The sequence below is a fragment of the Mastomys coucha genome, unplaced genomic scaffold (assembly GCF_008632895.1).
Source record: "Mastomys coucha isolate ucsf_1 unplaced genomic scaffold, UCSF_Mcou_1 pScaffold1, whole genome shotgun sequence".
Classification (NCBI taxonomy): Eukaryota; Metazoa; Chordata; class Mammalia; order Rodentia; family Muridae; genus Mastomys; species Mastomys coucha.
The window spans coordinates 49645398-49658297 of NW_022196891.1; the positions used below are offsets into that span (position 1 = coordinate 49645398).

The following is a 12900-nucleotide window of genomic DNA, read 5'->3' on the forward strand; positions in this document are numbered from 1 at the left end:
CTGTAGGCTTCTTGTATGTTCATGGGCAGCTCTTTCTTTAGGTTAGGGAAGTTTTCTTCTATAATTTTATGGAAGATATTTACTGGCCCATTACATTGAGAATCTTCACTCTCTTCTATACCTATTATCTTTAGATTTGGTCTTCTCATTGCATCCTGGATTTTCTGGATGTTTTGTGTTAGGAGCTTTTTGCTTTTTGCATTCTCTTTGACTGTTGTGTCAATGATTTCTATGGTGTCTTCTACCCCTGAGATTCTCTCTTCTATAGCTTGTATTCTGTTGGCAATGCTTGCATCTATGACTCCTGATTTCTTTCCTAGGTTTTGTATCTCCAGGATTGTCTTTCTTTCTGATTTCTTTATTGTTTCTATTTCCATTTTTAGATTCTGGATGGTTTTGCTCATTTCCTTCACCTGTTTGTGTTTTCCTGTAGTTTTTTAACGGATTTTTGTGTTTCCTCTTGAAGGGCTTCTAGCTGTTTACCTGTGTTCTCCTGTATTTCTTTGAAGGTGCTATTTATGTCTTTCTTAAAGTTCTGAATCACCATCATGAGAAGTGATTTTATATCTGAATCTTGCTTTTCTGGTGTAATGGTGGGAGTATTGGGTTCTGATGATGTCAAGTAACCTTGGTTTGTCTTGCTTATATTCTTACACTTGCCCCGAATCATCTGGTTATCTCTACTGCTACCTGCCTCTCTTGCTAAATCTGACTGGAGCCTGTACTTCCTGTGATCCTGATTGTGTCAGAACTCCTCAGAGTCAAGCTGTCTCTGTGATCCTGTGAATTTGGGATCCTGTGACCCTAGGCTTGTTAGAGCACCTGGGAGTAAAACCTCCTCTAGGTGTTGTGTGAATGGAAGGAACCTGAGCCACTGGGCTGGCAGAGTTCCTGTGTGTCTGGTCTGGCTGGTCCCAGTTACACCCAGTATTCAGACAGATGTTGTGTCCTCCTCACCTCTGATGCTGGGCACGTTAGAGCGCCTGGGAGTGGAGCTTCCTCTGGGTGTTGTGGGGCTGGCTGCGGAGCTTGCGCCCATGGTCTATTCAGGGCACCAGCTCAGAGACTGAAAGAAACCTGTGCCACTGGGCTGGCGGAGTTCATGTGTGCCTAGTCCAGTTGGTCCCAGTTAATCCCAGTGTAAGGATAGATGTTATGTCCTCCTCACCTCTGATCCTGGGTATGTTAGAGCACCAGGGAGTGGAGCTTCTTCTCCTGAGCAGACTCTTTTTTTTTGTTTTGTTTTGTTTTTTTGAGACAGGGTTTCTCTGAATAGCCCTGGCTGTCCTGGAACTCACTCTGTAGACCAGGCTGGCCTCGAACTCAGAAATCCGCCTGCCTCTGCCTCCCAAGTGCTGGGATTAAAGGCGTGCACCACCACCACCGCCCGGCTGAGCAGAGTCTTAAAGGAGTTTGTGATCTACTCTTTTTTTTTTTTTAACCAATTGCTAGAAAATGGTCAAAACTACTGCTTTAGATTATGAGTTAAATTTAAAACTTTCCAGTTACCACTCATGACATCCATTGTTTTTCAAGTTCTTGTCAGTTTTCTAACTTCCAAATGTATACATACTTTTAAAAGAATCCTTCAAAGTAGTTCAATATTCTTCTCAGATTAAAAAAAAGAGGTAAATGTACCCTGTATCCTGCATGTCCCTCTGCTGTTGCTAGGTGGGCAAGGAAAGCAGAAAGGCTCAGCTTAGCTTAAGGAAAATTTGTTATCTCTTAGAGCTGCTTCAGGAAGAGAGAGTCTGTCCTAACATGAGGCAAAGCCTTTGACAGCTTCCCTTCGGTGCCTGTGTTAGCAGAACTGCACTACCATCCCACAAATCAGGACTTTGCTGTCTCCTGTGTTCCATGGAGAATTCCCACAGCTCCTCTGAATGGGATGTAGGTCCACTTGGTTAAAAAAAAAAAAAATCAACTGAATTACCAAATCAAAGTAGCCAGGGAGAGAACTTGTTTGTTTGTTTGTTTTTTGAGACAGAGTTTCTCTGTGTAGCCCTGACTGTCCAGGAACTCCCTCTGTAGACCAGGCTGGCCCCGAACTCAGAAATCCGCCTGCCTCTGCCTCCCAAGTGCTAGGATTAAAGGCATGTGCTACCTCAGCCTGGCCCAGGGAAAGAACTTATTTCCATTTTCCCTCATGTGATTATGGTTAGAGGTAATTCTAAAACTGTACCAGATTAAAGTTTTCTGGTCAACCCAAGAGAACTGGCATACTTACAGGAGAAAACAATAACAGTGCCTGTCTGCTGAGGCTCTGGCTTCTGGCAGTGATTCCTGAGCCGTGAGACCCCAGATGATCGGGGCACACAGCCCTATAAACAAAGGCAGAGGGTACACATCCGACCCTGGCACTTGAGTCCAGGAACATGAGATTTTAGGAGACTATCTCCCTAAGGAGGTGTCCTTGTTTCTTAGCTATTGCTGCTACAGCAAACTGCCACAGGCTCAGTAGCTTCCAACATGACTGTTTAATAATCGGTACATTGGTCTAAAGTCCCACCCGACACAGGCCTTGAGGAACTGAAAAGCAAGCTGCCAGCTGCACCACATTCCTTTCTATGTGCTCTAAGAAATCACTTCATTGTCTTTCACAAGGACTCGCGGCCTCTTTACTCCAGCTCTCTGCCTGCCACAGATGGATGTGTAAATTATTACCAAGGTTTATCTTCTATAGTTCTGTGAGCTAAATAGTTCTCAATCAGAGAAAACATGAAATATGAGCAAGAAAATAAACACTTCATAAAAAACATGGACATACAACTTTTTAAAACTCCTTTTTTTATGCAATTGACATTTTGATGCCCACAGTTTCCCATGGTCCTCCTCACCTACACTGTCAATAACCTCATCCTTCTTACAGTCATAGGGCCAACCTCACTTCAACTTGTCTTTTTTTTTTCCTAAGACAAAACACACCCAAAGGCTTTAAGTTTGCCCAAGGAGTTATCAACATCCAGGATGCCTGTATTTTAAGCTAGACAAAACAAACAAACAAACAAACAAAGCAATGTTGAGGTTTCCTGAAAGGTTTTGCACTGAATCAGCAGAATGAGCACCCAGAAACCCACAGGCCTAAATCCCCCAGCCTCATGCATCAGAGGAGAAGCACTCGAGTTTCCCTTCCACTTGGCCCTGTGGGAGCTTGGCTGAATAGTCACTAAAACCAACACCATCATTTTGAAAAGCTTCAGACAGCAGGGATGAAAGTTGAACTTTAGTTCTCTTAGGACAAGCAGGTTAGAAAAGTCATGACTGGTCCTAAGGTTCCACTGAGCCGCTCCAGCACCTGCTTTCTCCAGCTATCCTCACTGACAGCCTCTTTCCCTTGACCTGGAAGAACAGAGAAAGAGCACTAGACACCTTGTCACCTCCAGAAGGAACACACAGCAAAGGATCAACCTGTCTTCTCTGGCAACACACACCAGCATGAACCTAAGACTGCTTGTCAAGTGCATGGTTTAACTTCGGGACTAAATGAGAACTTGGTTATTTTTAAGTGAGGTGAAGTCATTTGGGACACACTACATGCATCTCATCTCACACATCCTTACCCAGCTGCTTCTAAGGAGGCGTTTGAGAACTGAATGGATTTGTATAGTGTGTTTTTTATAGAATTTACTACTAGCAATTCATAGCTGCCAAGAGCACAGTTTTTTCTTTTCCTTTTTACTAAGGACATATCTCAGTCCTCACTGTCTTGATGGGACAGTACACTCAGCAGGCAGTTTAGACCCTCCCAGTAGATATGATCACAATCTGACTGACATCCTCAGCAATATCTTCCAGAACACTCCAAAAGACATGAATAACATATTTGTTTGTTAGGCAGTGTTCCTATCGCCCCCCCCTTCCTGCTACAAGCATCATTCCTCTCAGAGGTGGGGCAGTCCAAGAATACACAAAGTAAATGTGGGAATTTCAGATCATCACAAACACCCCAGAGAAAGGAACACCAGTCATATTCTGCAGTTGTAAATGTTCCCTTCACTATCAAGTCAAAGCACAGAAGGACCTTACAACCAGATCTTACCTTATATTACCACTGTGTGGCTAAGGAACAAGACACAGGCCCTACAACCAACATGTTATTTTATATTACCATTGCATGCCTACAGAAGCCGACTCTGAAAGGATTAAAAACCAGGAAGGAGTGTGTATTAGCCAGCCGGTTGGTCAGCTTTCTCTCACTGTAACAAATTACCTGAGCTAATCAATTTACAAAGAGAATAAAATTCAATTTTGATCCATGCTTGGTTAGCCCTGTTGTTTTTTCCTGTCTGAGCCAAGGCAGCACATCACAGTGGGCGACATGGAAGAGAAAACCTGCTTACTTCATAGCCTGGAAGATAAACAGCGAAGCTGGAGGGCTCCCTGTCCTCTGTGAAGACAGGTCCCAAAGGGTCAGGAGACCTGTCACTATGGCTCATCTGAAGCCCTCAGGAGACCTGTCACTATGGCTCATCTGTAGCCCCCCACACTCCCACCCCCATACCTCACTAGGTTCTAAGCCTCTATCTAGACTCTGGGTGACATTTAAAAATATTGCCGAGTACGAACTGGAAATAAATCTAATTTTTTTAAATTCCTATGCTCTACTCAACCACTATACCTGCCCAACACACTGAAAGAAACAGGAGTTGCTTTTTCCATAAAACATCCTAAAACTCTAAAAGCTGGAAGCATTTTTGACCTAAGAAACATCCCCCACCCCCAAGAAAATTTAAAACATCTTGGTAAGATGGAGGTTCTACTCTGTATCCTAGGCCAGCCTCATACTCACAGTGATTCTCCTGCCTCAGCTTCCCAAGTGTTGGACTTACAGGCATGAGGGTCACAGCAGTTTTAATTATAAACATCTTTTTGTAAGTTGGCTTGATGAATGTTCCTGTCTCCTAGCACACATTACATATTTAAGACAGTGGGAAGCATGGCAGGCTCGATGCCATTTTCACACAGTGCCTTGTGTGTAGGCACTTTGCATTAAACAACTTATACGGAACTTGAGTTGGCAACTGAGAGTACTGCTGCAGTGGATTTCCCAAGTTTGTGAAATATCATTTCCAGGGAAAATGAAATAAGGAAGCAGCCAGGAAGATGACTAAGAAGGCTTCCCCATCGCCCTTTCTTTATGAGTTAGCATGGGAGGTGCTGGGCGCACTAGGAAAGAGGGCCTGAATCACATGGGATAGCTTTGAGCTTTGATCCCTCCTCTGCTGCTTGCCCACTGTATGATTTTTGAGCCACTGGATTTTCATTGGTGAACACAGAGTTGTAATAAACAAATGGTGTGAGATAAAGTTTGTGAAAACACATGGCAAGCAGATACGAGAAGAAGAAATTCGTTCCAAGACCTACTTTACTATTCACCTTGTCTATGTGACGTAAAGTTACCATCTTAAAGCCTCAGCTCATAGGCGGCCTCCACCTTTAAGCTTCCCAAGAGTCCTCTGAGGGAATTCACTTGCAATTCAGGCAAACTTAATACTTTCCACACTGACTGGAGGCCTGAGAATGGCTTGGCCAGGGTGTCTGAAGACCTGTTCGGCATGATGTTGGCATTTGCTAACTTAGTTATCAGAGAAGGCAAGGCTGTCTGAAGACAGCAGGGTCTGCACCTCTGTAGCACATTCTCAGCTCTCACTGAGGACCACTCCCTGAAGGGGACCTCTGCCAACATCTGAGGCTCATCCAGTTCTATCCCTTCCCCTGCTTCTTTAAATGGTGGGGTGAGGCTTTACACAGACTTCTCTGAGTGAAATGTATGCTTGCCATTAGAGAAAATAAAATCTCAAAGCCCAACACAGTCAACCCCCAATTAAATAACTTCCTCTTAGGTTAAAAGGAAGCAAAGAAAACCTAAGTCTGGTCCATGATAAAAAGCATGGCAAACAGGAGCCCTTGTGAGTTACTGAGCACCCCATAAAGGATAAAGAAAGGATAAAGTGAACATGGAATTAGCTATTCATTACTTCAAAACACTGTCTACTTGTCAATCCCACAGACCCATACAAGAAGGAAGAAAAAAGAAAACTGTGAACAGATTAAAAAGAAATCCCAGAAAGTAAACAGTTCCGTACATGAAAAGCCACAACTGGAAGTCTTAAGGGAAAGCAGACCTTGACTGCACATAAGCCAGACTCCAGTGGGAAAGGAGCGCAGCATCTGCATGCATCTATTCTTGTCAGGTTATTACAGGATTAGCACATACTGCAATCAGCTCTCAACGTTCCTTCCCATGCCACTGAAGACACCAAAAGAAATACCTCAAAAATTCTGTTTGAGGCTTACAAACAAGCCAAACAAGCCATCGGTGTAAAAATATTATTTCCAATGGTTATCTTCAAAATAGGTGAGTTTGCACAATAAATTGCTTCCTCTTCATCACAGGCATAAAAATCCTAACAACCAACTTAGGAACGCAGCATTTCACAGAACCTACAGTTGGATTTCGGTGGAGACTGAAACAGGGCCACAAGATTTCAGTGTAAGAAATGAGATGAGGAAGAAGTATTCCTGTTGAGGTTGGCACATACACAGACAAGGTTAAATTTCTGCAGAGAAAGCAAAATAAATGGGATTTGTTTCTCTAAACTCCACCAGCACATATCAGAACCCTACACCACCTTATATGATGACTTAGTACACACACATAGCCTTATCTTTTGCAGGAAAATGTTGTCCTATGGGGTAGGTCTAAGTCTGATGGAACTGGTCTTTGCAATTTGAGGGGTTCCCCCAAGGGAAAGGAATATGAAATTAAGAGGGTAGAGTCATGGGGAAGAGCTCCAAGTGAAGATTAAACTCCCAGAGTTTAAGCACCATCAGCTGAGAGTAATCCATCTTTGAACTACCTCAGGGCAGAGACTAAATCGTTTCTATCTGAGTCCCGTCTATGGCTATGTGATGACTTGTGGAGCACTTGCTGCGGGTTACATACAAAGGTACTCCGCCTTAATCCCCTCACTGCAGAAACAAGCAATAGATTGAACTCTGAGATCACACTCAAAGCCAGCCTTAAGCCTACTCACGTGACACAGACTAAATCTTAATTCTTCATTCAACTATACTTCAAATGATAGTCTGAATTCAATGCAATCTGAAAACATGTTAGATACTCTATTTAATCATCGTTATCCAGTTAGTGTTTAAAAAAAAAAAAAATCCCAATGATTCTATCCATAGAACAAAGAATAGATTTTTTTTTTTAAAAAAATGACCAAATAAAAAGTCATAGACTAAACACTGTACTTCCTGGTGTGTGTGTGTGTCCAGTCTTTAAGACAGACAGCTGGAGTTTACGTGCACCTCTTTACACACTGTGGACATCTGTGGGCTATTATTAGTGAAGTTACCTCTTAGGGAGAAGAGGTCAGTGACTCAAAGTAAACTTTAAGAGAATTTCATTTCCACATACTGACTGCCAACAGTTACCAGGGTCCATCTTTTTACAGCTATGAACTACTGAAAAGAGAAATTTCACATAATTTTCTAATTTCTACTTCACATATGAACTATTACATAAGAATCATAATTTTAAAAAAAAAAGACAAAAAAGAAAAGGTCCACCAAAGTCACATTTTATTCCAGGCTTAATATTCTGTCAAGCACTGTCAAAAAAAAAATGACACATCCTTATGCCATAGCACAGGACACTGTGGACAGATCAGTATACCATAAAGAATATGTTTCATGAGTGTCCCTGAATATGAGCTCTAAGCCAATCATCTCTCTGTGTGCACCCATAATCACACAGACCCAGTGTTTAGGAGCTTGTGCTCCCCTCTGATGCCTAGGGTGCGGTTATCGGGAGCTGGTGGACAGTCTTTAGTCCTTCCTTCTCTTTACTCTGTGTACTCGGAGGCAAGCTCCACAGTACACTCCCACCATGATACACTGACTCGGAACAGGACTAAAAGCAGTGGGCCGATCGATCACAGACTGAAACCTCCAAAACTTTGGGCCTGAAATCAACCCTCTCCCTTCATAAGTTGACTATGTCAGGTATGTGTCACAGGGACAGAAAGCTAAACAAACACTACTCTTGTCAATAACCTAAACCTGGAATAGAAAGTCATTTATTCAAAGCCTTTCTGAAGACAGATTTCATAAAATACTTATATACCAATTCTCAAGAAACAGACTTTAAAATCCAAGAACAAATTAGGAAAAATATTCCCAATATAATTATAAGCAAAAAAATCGAGTTTCTTTAATACACAAAGAATTATAATTTGATGATTAATAATTAGATTAAAATAGTTTAAAGGAAAAGAGTATAGGTTCACACCCAATTAATGGTGTGGTTTTTGAAACACCAAACTCTACTCATAAACATGAGAAGCTTAAGTTCTAGACCCATTTTTCAACGGACAGATCAGGGGAGGAGACAGCTCATAGGTAGCTGGGGAGTGTGTGGCCTGTGGTAGAATGCCCGGAACAGCAGTGTGGCTGGTTTTCCTTTCTGGAGGCCCAGATGGCAGGCTTCTAAATTCCTATACCCTGATGGAGTTACTCTTCCATGAACCTATATTACAGGAATCTCAAAAAGCACTAAGAAAGCGTGCGTATGTGTAAAGATGACCCTGTGGTACTATTCTCACAATTTTTTTCAAAACAATTTTAAAAACTAAAAAGTGTTTAGTTCTTTGTCCATGAAATTATCAACTCAGTAAGTACTAGAAAGCCACTAAAGGAGAAGCTAGAAAACCTACCCACTTGTGCTTACTTGGAAATAATCACATCTCTTGTACTTTAAATATGATAGTCACTATTAAAAGCCTTTTACAAATGCTGATTCACTGAATGAACTCAAATATCTCCAAGATGGATAAATATATAAAATTAAAATTGTAGGACACTTTATTACTCTGATTGAGTTCATTGTATCATATATGTGCTGTGAATCTATATAAGCAGACAGGGCTGTCACTACTGCCCAGCCTGGAGCCCTCTTATAATATACTCAATAAACTCTTCTGACAAATGAATAAGTCTATAAAGACAATATATATAATGCACTGGATATTAAAAATGTAAATATATGAAGCTTTTTCATGTATACATGACATTTATATTTTAAAACCTAAAGTCTTCCTTGACTAAAACAGCAATTTGAGAAAACTTTAATATTTCTTTTAATATAATAGAATCATAAAGGAATTTTTAACATTTTCAACATGATTGTATATTCCTTTAAAATTAAATAAACACACACACAAAACAAGCCTAACAAAAGCACTGCGTACCATTTCCCTCTGTAGGCAGGAAACCCCAGGCTACAAGGATCTGAATGAGGAGTCTCTTGATTCTAAAACAATTGTTTGGCTGACAGTTTTCTTTGTCCCAAGACTAAGACAACATAACGATATGTTTACAAAGTGCCTAAGTTCTACTAGAAATAAAGCAGAGGTAAAGGGGAAACAAAGGTTGTCCTATGTGAGTCACAGTGTACACTGCTGAGGTGCACACGCGCCTAACCACACGGAGCACGGACATCACTCACGCACACGCCCACAAGGCGACTGTGGACAGTCCTGCCAGCCCTGCCAAAGCCCCGACTCAGCAGGGAGCTCCATGCTTCATATGCATGAGCACATTCAGTCCCCAGGACAAGGAGATCCCTAGCTGGTTGAGTACTTGTATAGAAATTAAAAATTAAAAATTAATCTGTGTCAAATTTGAAATTAGGAGTAGCAAACAGATACTGAAATTTATAAATAGTTGAATCTATGTTATAAAACCCACTTTAACTCTTTTGTTTATGTTTTACAGGTTATTGCTCAGTTTTTCTCTGCTTTTGCCTCTGAGACAAAGCACTGCTATGTGGCCCATGCTGGTTCACCTTCTCAAGTACCAAGATTAGAAGCATGTGCCACCATAGCCAGCCTTTATGAACGTTTTGAGTGGGAATTCTTTACCCTAGAAACGGACCATGCTGTTGACTCTCTGCATGCCACTCAATCCAAAGGCTGGCTTTGCCAGTTAATTTTTCCTTCTTCCTCCTTCTCGGACATCCAAAGGCCCCTGATTGAGAGCCACACTGTGTTCCCTGGGCACAGCCTCGGGCTCGGGCTTGGGCTCGGGCTCACCTCTACTTCCCCCGTAGATCTTACCTGTCCAGCAGCAACTCCAGCACTTCCTTAGTTGAGGCAAAGCCTCGGTATGTCGACAGGAAGATGCTGATATAGGTAAAGTCATTGTCCCCAAAAGCTGTCAGCAGGTTCTCCACAAGCTTCTCCAGAGTGCCAGCTTTGATGGTCCTGATCTTACAGGTCTCGTACTGACTGACTGTGTGTCCTGGAGGCAGCTGGTCCCCTTCAACCTACGGGATAAATTCATTATTAGCATCAGAAGGCATCACTCCCTGATGTAAAACTGAAAACACTGAATTAGTCAGTATTTCAGTCTACTCGCACACAGCTTCTCTAAAAGACCTGGAAAGCAATGTGCTCTCCTGTGAACGCAGTGTGGCAGAATGGTGGCAGTGTGGGCAAGTGTGTGGAGGTGGCGTCCCATTCTTTCTAAAGAAAGAGAGGTTCTTACTTCGCAGCTATACAATGGCTTCTCCTTATATCCCTAGTGACAGCAAAGGCAATGAGAATACTTTATCAAAGATATTGTCTGTCACCGGATGGAGTTTAGCAAACTGTTAAAAATATGTCTTCAATCTCATTTTTAAAAACAGTGCCTACCATGGTATGCCAGTAGAATAAATACATAATAGTTCTGGCAATCTGATTGTTCCAAATTTATAAACACACACACACACACACACACACACACACACACACAGAGCATAGTGTTTATGTGAGCCAGCAGACATTATGGTCACAGCCTGAAAAATTAGCAATGGAGGAAGCCTGTTCTCATGGCACCCTATGGATACCTAAACATGGTCTGACAGCCTTCAGTCCACACATGGTGATATACAGTCTACTTTCACAGCACCGGCAACCAAGGGAACTGGGTGAGAAACACCTCTGCAAAGCCTGAGGTAAAGCCTGGGGCTTCTCCCAGGGGAGCAACGGAAAGTGGAATGGGTGCACAGCCCTGCTCTCTGGAAATACACAAACACCTAAGGATAAGTACTTATAAGAAACAGCTAGCACAGAAAAAGCAAACCTAAGTTATCAGTCTACTGATATCACTATACATTAACACACGTAAACCACAATGTGGAAAGATTGGTGATAAAATGTGAAGGCCTTCAAAACTGAGGCTAAGAGAAGAGAATCAAACTGCAGAAAAATAAGGGTGTGCCTTGCATTCTCAGTAAATTTGTGCCTAGCAAATTACATGCAGATGTAATTTTCCAAGTTGAACTCCTTCATGGATGCTAAGGAAACTGACCTACCAAGAAGAGCTCTGCAATAAATGTGTTTCCAAACCAAATAATTAGCCTCACTGGTGCAAAGATTCTCATTGGTGCAAAAAACTACCAGGCAGTTCATCTGAACTATAAATTGAATTACTCAATATTGACTGCCTAAAGTCCTAAATTGAAATATACACATACAGAAATCAGAGTGACAACATATGAATCTCTAATAATGGCAGTTGTGACTACTGAGTTCTGGCCCTGTCAAAAGTTAAACTGCAAGAAGAAAACTAACCCAGAGATTACGTTCAGGAAGATTCACAAGAAGAAAATTAACCCAGGGATTGCGTTCAGGAAGATCTGCAAGAAGAAAATTAACCCAGGGATTGCTTTCAGGAAGATCTGCAAGAAGAAAATTAACCCAGGGATTGCTTTCAGGAAGACCGCACAGTGGTACCACTTTTAGGTTAGAATAGCTTACTGTCACCATGTCTAGCTGCTGATATGAGACGCATGGCTTTAGTTCTTACTTAATCTTTTTAATTGTCTATGGATGAGGCTGGAGAGACTGTTCAGCAATTCATGCTCCCTGCTCTCCAGGAAGACTCCATTTCAGTTCCCAGAACCCACGTCAGGCAGCTCACAACTGCCGGGAGCTCAGGCTCTAGAGGATCTGGCCTCCTCAGGCATAAACACACATGTGACACACATGTGTTTATCACACACACACATACACAAATACATACACATAAATAAAAAAGTAAAAATTATAAAAGTTTTCCAAGGACATCGGTCTGTGGCAGGAAAGCTTTTCTCTAGGGCTCTTAGGACTGCTGGCTTGGGGCAAGGTCTATGTGCTCTTCTCTCTCTGCGCTAGCTTTACAACGAGCTGAGCCACAGTGTCCATCTGTCCCCAGAAGTTCCAATTAAAGCAGAAACAATGTGAGAAAGACTACAGTCTCTAACTCTAATTACATTTGTAAACACTACACGTAGCACCGCTTTGAGTGGGTACTATAAACACTCAGTTGTTTTGTTTTGTTTTGTTTTAAGAGAAGGTACTGTGTTACCTTCAGAGACCACAGACATTTCTTTACTGCTGACTTTCTTAGCCTTCAATGTGTCCACAGAAGACGTTAAAATCTAGCAAGTAGGTATGACACGCAACTTTTCCGGGTCCATTCCCTTTTATTCTGAGAGCATCTTAAAAAACCTAGTAATGAACCACAATGCACTGAAGACATTCTTCATGTTTGCCATTTTATACTTAGAGAGAAAAATCTAAGTGAAGACAATATAAAATATAAGACTAATTAGCCAGGCCTAATGGCTCACACCTATAATATGCCCAGCCATCCACAGGCTGACGACAAAGGACTGCTGTGAGTTCAAGGCCAGCCTGAGCTACACTGTAAATTTCAGACCAGCTTTGGATACAAAGTGAGACCCTCTTTCAATAAACAAAAAAGTAAATAAAAAGTATAAAAATCAAAATTTAGCTGAGCGGTGGTGGCACATGCCTTTAATCCCAGCACTTGAGAGGCAGAGGCAGGCGGATTTCTGAGTTCAAGGCC

At 41.9% G+C, this 12900-nt stretch overlaps 1 protein-coding gene across 5 annotated transcripts in view; it reads right to left on the reverse strand.

Moving 5' to 3' along the window:
* Positions 1-12900, reverse strand: part of Rgl1 (ral guanine nucleotide dissociation stimulator like 1) — a 250890-nt gene that overhangs the window by 66472 nt on the left and 171518 nt on the right. For all 5 annotated transcript variants that reach the window (XM_031384722.1, XM_031384703.1, XM_031384717.1 and 2 more), the window contains one exon: positions 10122-10330. In XM_031384722.1, coding sequence (XP_031240582.1) covers positions 10122-10330 — 209 coding nt within the window. The remainder of the gene's footprint in view (positions 1-10121; positions 10331-12900) is intronic.